The sequence below is a fragment of the Sminthopsis crassicaudata genome, chromosome 5 (genome assembly GCF_048593235.1).
Source record: "Sminthopsis crassicaudata isolate SCR6 chromosome 5, ASM4859323v1, whole genome shotgun sequence".
In the NCBI taxonomy this organism is placed as follows: Eukaryota; Metazoa; Chordata; class Mammalia; order Dasyuromorphia; family Dasyuridae; genus Sminthopsis; species Sminthopsis crassicaudata.
The window spans coordinates 127,958,897-127,973,643 of record NC_133621.1 but is presented as its reverse complement, the minus strand read 5'-3'; the positions used below and the strand labels follow the sequence as shown (position 1 = coordinate 127,973,643).

The following is a 14,747-nucleotide window of genomic DNA, read 5'->3' as shown; positions in this document are numbered from 1 at the left end:
TGGAATGTTATGCCTCTTTTATTGTCCCGACTCAGTTTCCCTAAATTGTACTGCCTCGGTTTGGTTTCCCTAATTGTTCTTCCTCAATTTATAATTATTCTGCTCAACCACCCCTCCCTCCTAATCATGATGATCCATATAAGGAGAAAGACCTTCTATCTTAGGCATCATCAGAATGTTGGGTGCCTCTCCCCATTCTGTAATCCCAATTATCAGATGTCCCCAAGCCTCCCCTCACCCTGTCAGAAGCGGATTGTTAGTCCCTTGTTCCCACTCTCAGTGCTCTGACTCCACCCCTGCCTCCTTCTATCCTGTATCTGACCCACATGTATATAGTCATTGAGAACTCACATTGTTTGCTGGATTCTTGGAGATGATAGTCTCATTCAGCCCTGGGACCAAACCATGGATCCATTTGGAACCAGTAAATCTCTCCCTTTCAAATAAATCTCTCTCTAATCTCTATCTTGCCTCAGTTTCTCTGGCATTACATCACAAGTCTTTTGGAACTATCTTGAATAAATTCTCCCTAATGACATTTCTCCAAACATTACACAAGCAAAAAAATTTTAGCTTATTCACAATCCATACCTATTATACTGAATAATTGTTGACAATTGGATATTTAATATAATTATCATCTTCTCTAGAGGTCTCTCACTTAGATTATGTTTTTTTTCTCTTCATCTAATTTCCTGTCCTTATGCTTGATATCTTTAATACATATAATGGCCTCAAAAACTCTTGTGGATCATGATTTTTTTTATAATGTAAAAAACAGTCTCCATTCTCCATTTTACATTTTTTTTCCTCTGAGGTTGGGGTTAAGTGACTTGCCCAGGGTCACACAGCTAGGAAGTGTTAAATGTCTGACCCCCCCCATTTGAACTCAGGTCCTCCTGATTTCAAGGCTAGTGCTCTATCCACAGTGCCACCTAGCTGCCACCTAGCTGCCCCTCCATTTTACATTTTACATACACTAATAAGCATAAGCATACTCAATGCTCTTTTCTTATCTTCACATTTCATGAATCTGCCTTTGGTTATTTTCAATATAAAAGCTGACAGTTAATCCCTTCAACTCTGCTGATCTCAATCACAAGAGGATCTAGTGTGAAACAGATTTCTGATACCCTTTTGCCAGAAGATATGGAAAACAATCTGACTTTATTCTCAAATTCCGAAAATTCAAGCAATCTATGAGCAAGTTCCACTGAAATGTTTCCTGAGACCTAATATATTAAAAAGTTACCTTAGTCTATCATCATGTAAGCCCCCCAACTCTTTCATTTCTATTCGTGATTCTACATTTTTCCTGATTCTTAGGCTTAAAAAAATCATTTATCTCCTTTATTTTATGTGGCTAAGTAATCATTACATGATGAAATACAATTTCTCTAAAATAAACAAATTATTGTTTAACTTGTCTTTTTTCCACAATTACTCCAGTTTATCATCTTACACCTATTGAAACCACATCTTTTTGCTTATAAGGTACATCTGTTCCAGATAATTTTCTATACTGATCACAAAAGGTTTTCCTAAAATACATTTAAAAATAGTATCATAATGCATACAAAACAACAATGGTTCCTAAATGCAAATCAAATCCCAAATCCTAAAGGTATTCATTCAAGACCTCAACTCAAAAACTATTTTATTTATAGAAAATAAATTATACTGCTGTCATAGCTAAACTCCACAATTTACATTCCTTGCAAGCATCCTTATTTCTATCTGCCTATTCTCTCTCCTGGAATGTTTTCCTCCTTCCTCTCTGCCAATCACAATTTGATCCTGTCATTATACCTTAATTATTATCTCTCATGATGTCTTTTCTGATTAACTAAATACAATCTACTCTGCCATTTTCCTTTGAATTGGCCTCAGGAATTGTACATATAAGTTGCACAAAAATCTGCTAACAATTAAGAATAAAATCAATGTCCTATCCTCTCAATTAAAATTAAGCTACTCATGTAGTAGAGAAATTTGTATACTAAATGTTTACCTAAAATCTCTTTCTTTGCTGGAACATATCTTACTAACTAGAGCAGTATATGTTACTGTAATATTTGTTCACTAAATGACTAACTTGACTAATCTATGACATTTTGAAATCGATAAGATGGGAGTTGAGTTAAAAGTGTGAGGTCCTGAAAGTAAGGACCCTTAGATTCTATACTTGGCTTGGTCACTAAACTACTTGTGAGAGGTAAGTTATCTGAATTCTCTGAGTTTCTCTTCCTCATGTGTAAAATTAGTAATTGGACTTATCTCTAAGGTCTTTTCCAGTTCTAAAATTCCGATTCTAATTTCACTCAGGCTATTGTAGTGATTAATAAATAAGCAAATCGGGACTTCTGGCCAAGATGGCGGCGAGGAGGCAGACAGCTGCAGGACTTACTTCATGATAAGCCTCGGAATTAATGCTTGACCGGAAAAGAAACCCACAAATAATCACCAAGAGAAGACATCCTTGAAATTCACCAGAGAAGGTCTATGTTTGCTCAGGGGAGGGGACAAACAGACTGGGCACAGACTGAGGGCAGGCAGCCAGAGCAAGACAGGCAGCTCACTCAGCTCAGACTGGAGGGGGGAGGGGTGCGATCTCTTCTGTTTCTGCAAAACAACCTTTACCACAGTGTAGATGTTCCGTCTTGGCAGCAAGCCAGGAGCAGCAAAGAAGGTGTAAATACCGGAGGTGAAGAATAAAACCCCAGAAAGCTAGCTTCAGACCCAGCACAGCCATCGCTGTCCTGTTAGTGCCTTGCTGCAGTCTCCCACAGTCTGTAGAGGAAGCCCAGTAACACCATCCAGCCCCATCCCCCACCTCAAGCAGACCAATTGTTTCTCTTGTCAATTTGTTTTCTTCGATTCCCGCTCTCATAAAATGAACACAAAATTTAAAAGGGCTCTAACCATTGACAGCTTCTGTATGGAGAGAGAGCAGACTTCAAATACTGAGGAGACTAAAAGCAGATTGTCTCCAAAGAAATCCCCTAAGGGGTATTATGATCTGCTCCTCAATACACAGGACTCTCATAGAGGAAATCAAAAAGACTCTCACAAGAGAGCTAGAAGAGAAATGGGAAAAGGAAAGGGAAGCTTGGCAAGAGAGCCTGGAGAAGTCATCTCACACATTTAAAGACAGAGTGGATAAAGAAATCAAATCATTGGGAAATAAAATTAGTGAGCTGGAAAAAGAAAACAGCTCTATCAAAAATAAAATTGATGAAATGGAAAAAAATTCCATAGAAGATAAAAACTCAATTGGACAATTACAAAAAGATATAAAAAAAGTGAGTGAAGAATATACATCATTGAAAATTAGACTCGAACAAGTAGAAATGAATGACTCAAGGAGAAACCAAGAAGTAGTCAAGCAAAACCAGAAAAATAAAACCATTGAAAAGACTGTCAACCCTTATTGGAAAGACGACAGACCTGGGAAACAGATCCAGGAGAGTCAATTTGAGAATAATCGGACTCCCTGAAAAATGTGACACTATTTTCCAAGAAATTATCAAAGAGAACTGCCCAGACATTTTAGAAACAGAGGATAAAATAGGCATTGAAAAAAAATTCATCGATCACCTACTGAAAGGGACCCTAAAATCAAAGTGCCAAGAAATATAATGGCCAAGTTCAAGGACCATCAGACAAAGGATAAAATACTGGAAGCTGCTAGAAAAAAGCAATTCAGATATGGAGAAGCCACAATAAGGATAACCCAGGATCTAGCAGCGTCCACATTAAAAGAATGAAGGGCCTAGAATATGAAAAAAAAATTAAATGAAGGTGGCCTAGCTGTACCTGATCTAGAACTATATAATAAAGCAACAGTCACCAAAACCATTTGGTATTGGCTAAGAATTAGACTAGTTGATCAGTGGAATAGGTTAGGTTCACAGGGCAAGATAGTGAATAAAAATAGCAATCTAGTATTTGACAAACCCAAAGATCATAACTTCTGGGATAAGAATTCATTATTTGACAAAAACTGCTGGGAAAACTAGAAATTAATATGGCAGAAACTAGGCATGGACCCACATTTAACACCACATACTAAGATAAGATCTAAATGGGTCCAAGATTTAGGCATAAAGAACGAAATCATAAATAAATTGGAGGAACATGGGATGGTTTACCTCTCAGACTTGTGGAGGAGGAAGGAATTTCTGACCAAAGGAGAACTAGAGATCATTATTGATCACAAAATAGAAAATTTTGATGACATCAAATTAAAAAGCTTTTGCACAAACAAAACTAATGCAAACAAGATTAAAAGGGAAGTAACAAATTGGGAAAACATTTTTACAGTTAAAGATTCTGATAAAGGCCTCATCTCCAAAATATACAGAGAATTGACTCTAATTTATAAGAAATCAAGCCATTCTCCAATTGATAAATGGTCAAAGGATATGAACAGACAATTTTCAGAGAATGAAATTGAAACTATTTCCACTCATATGAAAGAGTGTTCCAAATCACTATTGATCAGAGAAATGCAAATTAAGACAACTCTGAGATACCACTACACACCTGTCAGATTGGCTAAGATGACAGGAACAAATAATGATGAATGTTGGAGGGGCTGTGGGAAAACTGGGACACTGATGCTTGTTGATGGAATTGTGAAAGAATCCAACCATTCTGGAGAACAATCTAGAATTATGCCCAAAAAGTTATCAAACTGTGCATACCCTTTGACCCGGCAGTGCTACTACGGGGCTTATATCCCAAGGAAATACTACAGAAGGGAAAGGGACCTGTATGTGCCAAAATGTTTGTGGCAGCCCTTTTTGTAGTGGCTAGAAACTGGAAAATAAATAGATGCCCGTCAATTGGAGAATGGTTAGGTAAATTATGATATATGAATGTTATGGAATATTATTGTTCTATAAGAAATGACCAACAGGAGGAATATAGAGAGGCTTGGAGAGACTTACATTAACTGATGCTGAGTGAAACAAGCAGAACTAGGGGTTCATTAAACACTTCAACAATGATACTGTATGAGGATGTATTCTGATGGAAGTGGATATCTTCAACATAGAGAAGAGCTAATCCAATTCCAATTGATCAATGATGGACAGAATCAGCTACACCCAGAGAAGGAACACTGGGAAATGAGTGTAAACTGTTAGCATTTTTTGTTTTTCTCCCCAGATTATTTTTACCTTCTGAATCCAATTCTTACTTTGCAACAATGACGACAACAACAAAATTCAGTTCTACACATATATATCGTACCTAGCATATACTATAACATATTTAATATGTATGGGAATGCCTGCCATCTAGGGAAGGGGGTGGAGGGAAGGAGGGGAAAAATTCGGAACAGAAGGGAGTACAAGGGATAATGTTGTAAATAATTACCTATGCATATGTACTGTCAAAAAATGTTATAATCATAAAATTAATTAAAAAAATCAATAAAATGATTTTTTAAAAGACCATAAATAAATAAATAGATAAGCAAATCTGAAATGAAACATCAATATTTATACTTCAAAGTAACTTAATAAAAATACCTCTGAATCCCAAGGGGAAGATTCAGTATCTTCTTCTTTTTCCAATACTGATATTGACATTCTATCTATAAAATAAATTAATAATTGGAACATGTGCTACTGAAAACATGAAACTGTTCAAATATGTCTATTCATATTCAGAAAAAATTAAATGAAAATAACAATGGAAAAAATTCTAGGAGACCAAAACATTAAAAGAGCAACATTTGGTATTATGGGCAAAAGAGGGTCCTGTAAAGAAAAAATTTAGGCACCAAGTGATAATTTTATGTGAGAATATAGAATTTCCCCCCCAAAGACACTTAATATGGATAAAAAGAAAAAGAAACATTGTTCATATTTAATATCCTTCATCATTAGATGACATATAATGAATTTATAGGTGTACAGTGGCATTTTACAAAAAGAAAATTTTGTAACCATATTGTACAGCTTGAGGGATAGCACAGCATAGTGGATACAGGGCCAGTTTGGAAGTAGGCACACCTGCAATCCCATTTCTCTTTTTTACCTTTTTTTGCTGAGGCAATTGGGATTAAATGACTTGCCCAGGGTCACACAGCTAGGAAGTATTGTATCAGACCAGATTTAAACTCAGGTTGTCTTGACTTCAGGCTGGTGCTCTATCTACTGTGCTACCTAGCTCTCCCTGCAGTCCCATTTCTAATATGTTGGCAGTGACCCCATAGACAAGATACTGAGCTTCTCTTAGTGCTTCCGAATACTCAGAAAGACTCAGTTGTAGAACAGTTGTTAATCTGCATTGCTAGAAAATTTCTCATTGAGAATTTCTTGCAATGATAAAATCACAAGGGATAGTTAGGTGGCCCAGCGGATAGAGTACCAGCCCTGAAGTCAGATGGACCTGAGTTCAAATCTGGTCTCAGACACTTAACACATCCTAGCTGTCTGACCCTAGGCAAGTCAATTGCCTCAGAAAAAAAAAAAAAAAAAAAAAGTATGAAAATAATAACTTACCTTTTCTAACCCAACCTTTTGCTGATGTACTGTGTTCTTTAGGAATATTTGGAGTTTTATGAGATGTTTGTTTTCTAGTTTCCTCATCAACTAATACATTATCATTCATTTCTTCCTCCTATAATTAATGAGAATGACATGTGCAATGTCCTCCAAAATTTTTCTTTACCTTATTGCTAGTAGAAATAATGCAAACCCATCAACCATAACTACAAGTGCCAGATGCTGATGGAGTTAACAATCAAATTATGCAAAGAATAAGATTTTTCCAATCACCTGTTAGATTCTCAAATTATAAAGTACATAATGGCTTTGACTGAATATGTTATTTCTGAATGCCATATTAATAAAATATCTTGAATATAATATATATTTTATAAATATGCAGTAAATTGTTGAACTTAATTATTAAAATATAATGGAGAAATTGGAAATAAAATTTTGGAATTTGAGAATACTACATTTTCACTTCTATATGAGGTCATAATGCAATGTTGCTAATAATATTTACTGTATGTAACAAATTAAAGTTTTGGAACTAGATCTAATTTTATAAGATTAAAAGATACAGAATTACAATAGATTATTATTCATGTTCTGATTTAAATTTCTCTGTTACATGTTAGTAGTTACCTTACAGATTCAGTGTCCATTTAAAGAACAAAAAGAGATAAGCTAAAAATTAGTCACAAATAAAGGAATTCCATTTTGGGGCTTTATAGCTTTTCAGATTAAAATTACAAAGTTTTGATGAAAAATCTCTGGAATCATTTTTTTTCCATTTAAAAATAGAATATTAGGGATGCTACAGATGCATTTTAAATAAGCATAAATATACATGTGGCTTGAATCTTTCAAAGTTCCTTCTGTTTTTATAATTCTATTATTAGTGAACTTTTTTTTTTTACTTTATGATAAAAAATTCCATTTTCATCAATTTTATACATTTAAGTAGTAATATGTGGTAGTCAATACTTAAGTTTTTGAAATAAAAGTTATTATGGCCTAAATTATTTTTTTTTTCACATATATACTTACTTTAATTTACCTATAAGAATAGAACTAAGTTTTAGAACTTAAAATTAAGGAGCTGAATCACGATTTGAATGATCATTCTAGATTTAAATTTTGTACTTCTTTAAAAAAATAGTAATAATAATAAGGGGTTTGTTAACCAAACAAAATATTCTGGGTTTTTTTTTGTTTTTGTTTTTTTTTTTGTTTGTTTGTTTTTTACCTTGAGAAGTGGCATCTGAGTTTCCATAAATATCATTAATAATTAACACAAGAAATTCTGTAGAAGTGTTCATTACTTGCTTTTCTTATTTTACATTCAACTTCATTCCTATCGTGTTTAATAGTAGGAAGATTGAGATTCTGATGATTATTCACACCCTCTTTTTCCTTCCATTTTAAAAAATCATCTTTACCTTGATTTTCTTCTTCATGCTCTAAAACTATATGTTCTGATTCTTCTTTTCCATCTATATCACTCTGGCCATTTTGACTGAATTCTTCCTCTTCTTCCATGTCTTCCTGACTTTCTTCCTCCTCTGCTACTTCATCTTCATAAGCTTCTAATAGTCCTTGCTCTTGAGTGATTTCTAATTCTTCTTCTAGAAGTTGTGAGAGAATTGTTGGGACCTATCAATGTTTTATCTTCGATATGTAAATTAGCCATGAATTTTCCTGTGATTTGAGTTTTGAAGACTCTCATTTCTAGAATCCTTCCCATCTTCATGAAGTGGTCATGAGCATGAGAGGATGGGACAGAGCATGAACAAATATGGAAAAAAAGATAAGAAACATAGCATTACATAACAAATGTAATTACCTTATCAATAGCCAGAAGAGTGGATATCATACAGGAAGGCTTCAAAAAGGAGCCAGATGAGGGATGGACAGGATGAGGGGAGCTCTGGGCTTGGGATGAAGGCTTAGGAAGGGAATCTGCCATATCTTCTTTTTCAACAGTTGACTGATGGTGCCCAAGAAATGATATTTGTTCTGTGCTCACTGTGCTATTCTTTTCATCCACTATATTAAAAACAAATAAAAGAGTACATGAACAAATCTATCATTTCAAGGCAATAATTAATAATATGAGTGGAAGTTCTTAAAATAGCTTACTGCTTTTTCTTATTTGCTGAGAAGCATTTATTAGTTTGGTTAAGTTCAAATCAGAGGGCTTCTGCAAGAAAAAAAAGTGATAAGAATATTATCAATACTAATATTTAATAGTTCACATTTATTTGAGGTTTGCTATTGTAATGCATTTAATCTGATCATTACATGGAAAACAAAATATTCTGAACTATTTTGTTCACCAAAAATCAATACGCTAAGAAGTATTTTTTTACATCAAAACTTTGCCATATTGAAAAATACTTGGTTTTAGAAATTAGTATGTTAGTGTAAATCACCACTGATAACAAAGAAAGTTAAAGTATCTTAATCATTAGTTTTAGATTCTTTATGTGTAAAAATTATCCTGAATTACTTGTTTTGTTGTTAAAACTAAAGGGAGGAAGAGACATCTAGGTAGAGGTTTCAAGAGTGAAGAAACTAGAGAAATGCTGATGTCAGGGTCCTCTGTTTCTAGATTTGGTTTTTGGATTCATTCATTTTTTTTTGACATCTTCAGCAGAAAGAAATCAAAGGCTTTTGTTAACCAAGAGGCCACTAAACTGAAAATATAGAAAATATAGAGACCACAAAAACTTTAATTCACACAAAATCCTGAATGCCTGCATTGCACTACTGAGAAAAAGCTGTGATCTTGATTCAGATCTCACATCAGAATATCAACTACAAACTGTGTTGTACTATTTGAACGTTTTGTGTTTTGTGTATGCACTTGGGACAACTGGGTTTTACCCTCTAGAAATTATCTGGGTCTAGGAAAAGCTGTTTAATAATAAGTATTGTATTATGTACTCTTTATTTCTTTTAATAAATTGCTTTTAAAAATCAACTATTACATACACTTGAAGAAAAAAATACAGTTAAAACAAAGATTTAAAAAGAACTTTTACATTTTTTGTGTGTGTCATAGGCCTCTTTTGCAGTTTAATAAAATCTATGCATCACTACTCAAAGAAATGTTTTTAAGTACATTAATTAAAATGCATAAGCTTAAATAGGAAACCAATTAGAAATTAGAAAATCATTCAGTCATTCTGACTGAGACCACCACAAATTTATTAAGATAACCTCAACTAGATCTTCACTACTTCTAGGAAATCCTACAACTCTTCTCTTATCAAGTCACTAACCCACTTTCCACAGCAGCTTTTCTATACCTTTTCATCCTCTCTCATACCTTCCATGGTTTCCTCTTCCTCCATACTTTCAGCTAAGAAAATTGTTTCACATTTTCCAAAAAAGAATTGAGGCCATTTAACATGAACTCCCTCTTTTCTCCTCACCTCATCATCTCCTTCATCCCTACCTCACATAGTGAGGTGGGTTTACTCCTCACCAAGTTGAACCCTTTACTTGTTCAGGTGATCCTGTCCCATCCAATCTCTCTAATAGATCTCCCTCTCACCCTCCACCCCCCACCCATCTCATTCCAATTCTAACACTTAATTTTATTTTCTCCCATTTACTAGATCATTCTCTATTGCCTATAAACATATCCATATCTTCTATATCCTGAAAAAACCATCACCACATCCTTCCATCTCTGCTTCATTCTTCTTTTGACCTTTGTATTTCCCAAAGTCACTACCACCATATCATAATGCTTCCTTACTACAAGCAGCCATAAATGTATACATCATGCACCAAGTAATAGAATCAAAGCAAACTTACAAGAACTTCGGGACAATGAAACTGAAACCCCATATTTACTAAATAAAAAAATATAGGTAAGAAACCCAAAATTATCTTATCAAATAAAACTCAGTTTATTCTATAAAGGTAATAAATGGATTATTTGAACAAAAATAATCCTTAGAGCACCAACCCTGAAGTCAGGAAGATCAGAGTTTAATTGCTGCTTCAGACATTTACTAGCTGTGTGACCCAGCAGGCAAGTTATTTACCTACTAATTGCTTCACTTTCTTCATCTGTAAAATGGTGATAAGAGCAGCACTTACTTCTCAAAATTGTGTGAATCAAATGAGATAATAATTATGTGCTTAACACACTGTCTATAATATACCAATGCTATGTAAATGTAAGTTATTTTTTATTAATCTCATATGGCTCATTATTAATACTGATGAGGTTTGGCTCCCCTCGATTCTCGGTCAGGGAGCCAAATGATGAGGTTCGGAACAGGACAGAGAGTTGTGGGAACCCCCTTCTGGAGGCGCAGGTCCTTTGTAAATGAACCCAAAAAGTTAAACTGGCAAAAGGAGGTTATTATTAGAACTGAGAAGTCAGCTTTTGCTAGGAAGCTAACTTCCTTAGTGGCAGGGTAGCAGAGAAATCCTCCAACAGAGAAGGTTTCTAGCAGAGGAATCCCAACAGAGAGGTGAATAAGGTCTTGTTAGAAAAATAGGTGAGAAAGATAAAGAAGGAATAATGCTGAAAGAGAATGTCTTTCAGCGGGCAAAGAGTCACAGCTATGCCACGGGGAGAGAAAGGTTCCTTGGTATAGTATGTTAGGTCCTCTGCAAGGGTGCAAGGGATTGGGATGAGGGAAGCTTGTTCTTGGTGGAGACTAGGAGCAGTGGTAGCTGGAATCTGAATAATCTTGGAATTGAATGAGTGTCTCTGGGCTAATCTCCAACTCAGTAGAGTTAGATAGAAATCTCCAGCTCAGGCTAAGAAATAGTGGTCCTGGACTCAACTAGTCCCATTCAATAACAGAATGAAACCACTTTATCTTGATTCCCTGGGGTGGGCCTCTCAGGGGAGAGCTTAGTGTTCCCTCCAAAGTCAGAGAAAGAGAAAAAGAGTTTCAGGGCTCCCCTTGTCATTTCTACCTATTCACTTAGGAAAAAAAGTTCATTCAACTCATATTTTTATATGCAAGCTATTCTACTATATTTAATGAGAGGTTTAAAAAAAGAGAGAGCAGTTCTAACCAAGGAGCTATTAAGATTTACACCAATAATTATAATATAAATAGTGTGATAAATATGGGAAATGTGATGCAAATTAACTTATTAATGGATATCAAAAGAGAGAGAGTTTATTTCCATATATGAAAGGGGAAAGAAGTGAGATAAAGGAAGATTTCATGAAATAAGTAGCGGTTAATCCAAGACTTAATTTATACATTAATCTGTAATTTACAGACACAACAGGTAAATTTGTGGAACACCTGGTATTTGCTAGGCACTTCCCTGATCTTGTTCATGCTATCTTTGTAGATTAAAGAGTGCCCCATGAATTCCTTTGCAATTTTGAAACTGCTTTTAAAACCTAGTTTTATGTTACAATTATGCTTCCAAAATGAAGTGTAAGCTTCATAGGGTCCTTCTGAACAAGAACATTATATAAATTTATCTCTATCACAAAGAACCTTTTAAAAAGTAGATTAGGCACATTGAAATGAGAAGTTCATTTTTATTTTATTTTTTCTTTTTCTGAGGCTGGGGTTAAGTGACTTGCCCAGGGTCATGCAGCTAAGAAGTGTTAAGTGTCTGAGACCAGATTTGAACTCGGGTCCTCCTGAATTCAGGGCTGGTGCTTTATCCACTGTGCCACCTAGCTACCCTGAGAAGTTTATTTTTAAAAACAGAAATTCTAAAAATAAATTTTACAAATCATGTAACAATAAAATTGCAATCAATACTGGGATCAAAAGATTTGTTTTGAAAAGATAGTTATTAATCACTTAATATATTTCAGACACTATGCTAAGTCCTGGGAAAACAAATATAAGCAAAAGGAAAGATAATCCTCCCTTAAAGAAGCTTAAATTCTAATGAGAAAACAATAAATAAAAGGAATCCTGAAAAGGATCAAGGGGAAGGGATCCACTTTGGGGGAGGAAAGATGGCAGAAAATTAGTCTAAAAGGCAGGAAGTTAAGTTGGGTTTGAAATGGTATGATCAGTCATCCCTAGTGAAAGATTATAGATTTTAGTGGTCATGGGAACCTAATGCTCTATTTCCTATATGTTCAAAGTATACACATTCAAGTTTTTGACCATCTGGTCATTTTCTAAGAATATTATCTGCAGAAAAATTGAAGACTGATTGTGAATGGTATAAACTGAGTGAAGACTTTTCATAATAATGAAGCCTCAAGCTAAACTTGAAATTTTGCAGTAACAAGTTATGCTATCCCCCAAAGCAAAAAGTGTTCATTTATCTTTTAGATACATGAATTTCCCTCTTGTTCCCCCAGTCCTTTTCACCTCGAATAGCATTACATTTCTAATATGTATAAGAGTGTATCATTGGCTAATATTCTTTGTCTCTGGGTAGATTTCCACATTTTAGAGTTTAAGGCCTGGACTTCCAACTCATGGGAGAAAAGGTCAGAAAGGTGGAGGACTATAATCCATTATCTGCAGTATATACTTCCTACTCCTACATGTACACTGTTGTTTCTCATGAGATCTTAATTATTTTTAAGGTTTTTTTCTCTGAGAGTCTCTGATATTAAGGGTTGCTATCCCACTCAACTATATCTGATACTTACCTTTAAATTTAGTAAAATACCTCAATAAATAAAGCTTATTATATCAACTAGAGGGTAAAAAATTACAAAATCATAAATTGGTAGAGCTGTGGGAAATTCTACTATACCACTGGTACAAATGCACATAAGAGTCATAAAATTTATCCTATCTTTTTGTTCAGATTGGAAAGGGACCCCAAAAGGTTGGAGGTCATAGACCTATGTGGAAATCTTGAACCCATCTCCAAGTCAAGGGGCAAAGTTTATTCTACTGTCAATTGAAGTGGGCTAAATTCCAAGAAAATTTAGCAAAAAAACAGAAGCAAAGAGACACATTTATCTAGTTATTCATGTTGTATATATGCTAATTTTATGGCCTGGAGGGAGAACCAAGGAGTGGTCTCAAGAATTTATCACTGACTAACACACAGCAATGTTTATGGCACTATTCTAAGGCCAGAAATCTTGAAATCATTGACAGACAGATTGTTAGAACAATCAGCATCACTAATATATCTTCCCCCCAAGTCTAAGGGAAGAAATATCATTATATTCCTAGGCCAGAGGACTTTTATGGTCATTGACAGAACAATAGCATTCTTAGATCTAGAATTACTGACTTATTATGAGAACAAAAGTCCCCTAAAGTCAGGGGACCTTAAAATTACTGCTATATCCCTAGAAGCTATATTACACTATACCATTTTTATTTCATTGCTATGATTCCATTGCTAAAAATTCATCCTAAAAAGAACACAGGAAGGAAAAAAGTACCTAGCCATATAAAAATATTCAGTGTTGTGCCACAGTTCTCTTTTAATGTCTTGACCCAGTTTCCCTAATTATCCTATTCAGTTACTCTGCCTCAGGTTATAATCATTCCCTCTTAATGTTAGGATAAAAGTTTTATATCTTAGAACTTAGGCTATACTCATTCCCTCTTAATGTTTGATGAGATAAAGGTCTTTATCCATTTTACACATCATTAGAATATCAGGAGCCTTCCAGTACCTCCCATTTTGTCATCCTAGGTGCCTCTCCCCATTAGGTCAGCCACATCCAGGTACCTCCCCCATTATGTCATTGTTTTTGTTATAAAAGAATTCTGTATCCAATATTCAGTGCTGGATTCTTTGAGATAATAGTCTCCTTCAGCCCTGGGACCAACCCTGGATCCATTTGGTCCCTGTAAATCTCTCCATTTAATAAATTCTGTATTGAATACTCTATAATCTCTATCTTGTTCAGTTTCTCCTGCATTACAATAGCTGCTCTATTTGTAAGAGCAAAAAATTGGAAACAACTTCTCAACCCAACATTTAGAGAATAGCATTATTATGGAATGGTATCATAGGTTTAAGAGCTAAACAGTCCCTTAAATATCATCTAGGCAGTCCCCCTACCTCAAAGATCATAGTGGCAAGAAAATGGCAAGGCCTGAGAACCCAGCCTGGGAGTGACACAAACAACTCTGGCTTCCCCTAAAACCTTGAGGCTATCTGACCTGGAGTGCCACAAACAATTCTGGCCAATAGCACTAATTCAGTCCTGATGTTGTTGGTCAGTAAGCTGTAGAACTCAAGGATGGGCACTAGAACACACCCACCATTCCTCAATTGTATTTCTAAACCACAATATTAGCATAT

The 14,747-nt window shown here is 34.9% G+C and overlaps 1 protein-coding gene across 1 annotated transcript in view; it reads right to left on the bottom strand.

Annotated features, from left to right (window-relative positions):
* Window positions 1-14,747, bottom strand: part of LOC141543252 (ankyrin repeat domain-containing protein 26-like) — a 98,324-nt gene that overhangs the window by 72,654 nt on the left and 10,923 nt on the right. The window contains exons 3-6 of the mRNA XM_074268192.1: window positions 8,646-8,706; window positions 8,350-8,552; window positions 6,516-6,633; window positions 5,538-5,602 (exon numbers count right to left, since the gene is read on the bottom strand). Coding sequence (XP_074124293.1) covers window positions 5,538-5,602; window positions 6,516-6,633; window positions 8,350-8,552; window positions 8,646-8,706 — 447 coding nt within the window. The remainder of the gene's footprint in view (window positions 1-5,537; window positions 5,603-6,515; window positions 6,634-8,349; window positions 8,553-8,645; window positions 8,707-14,747) is intronic.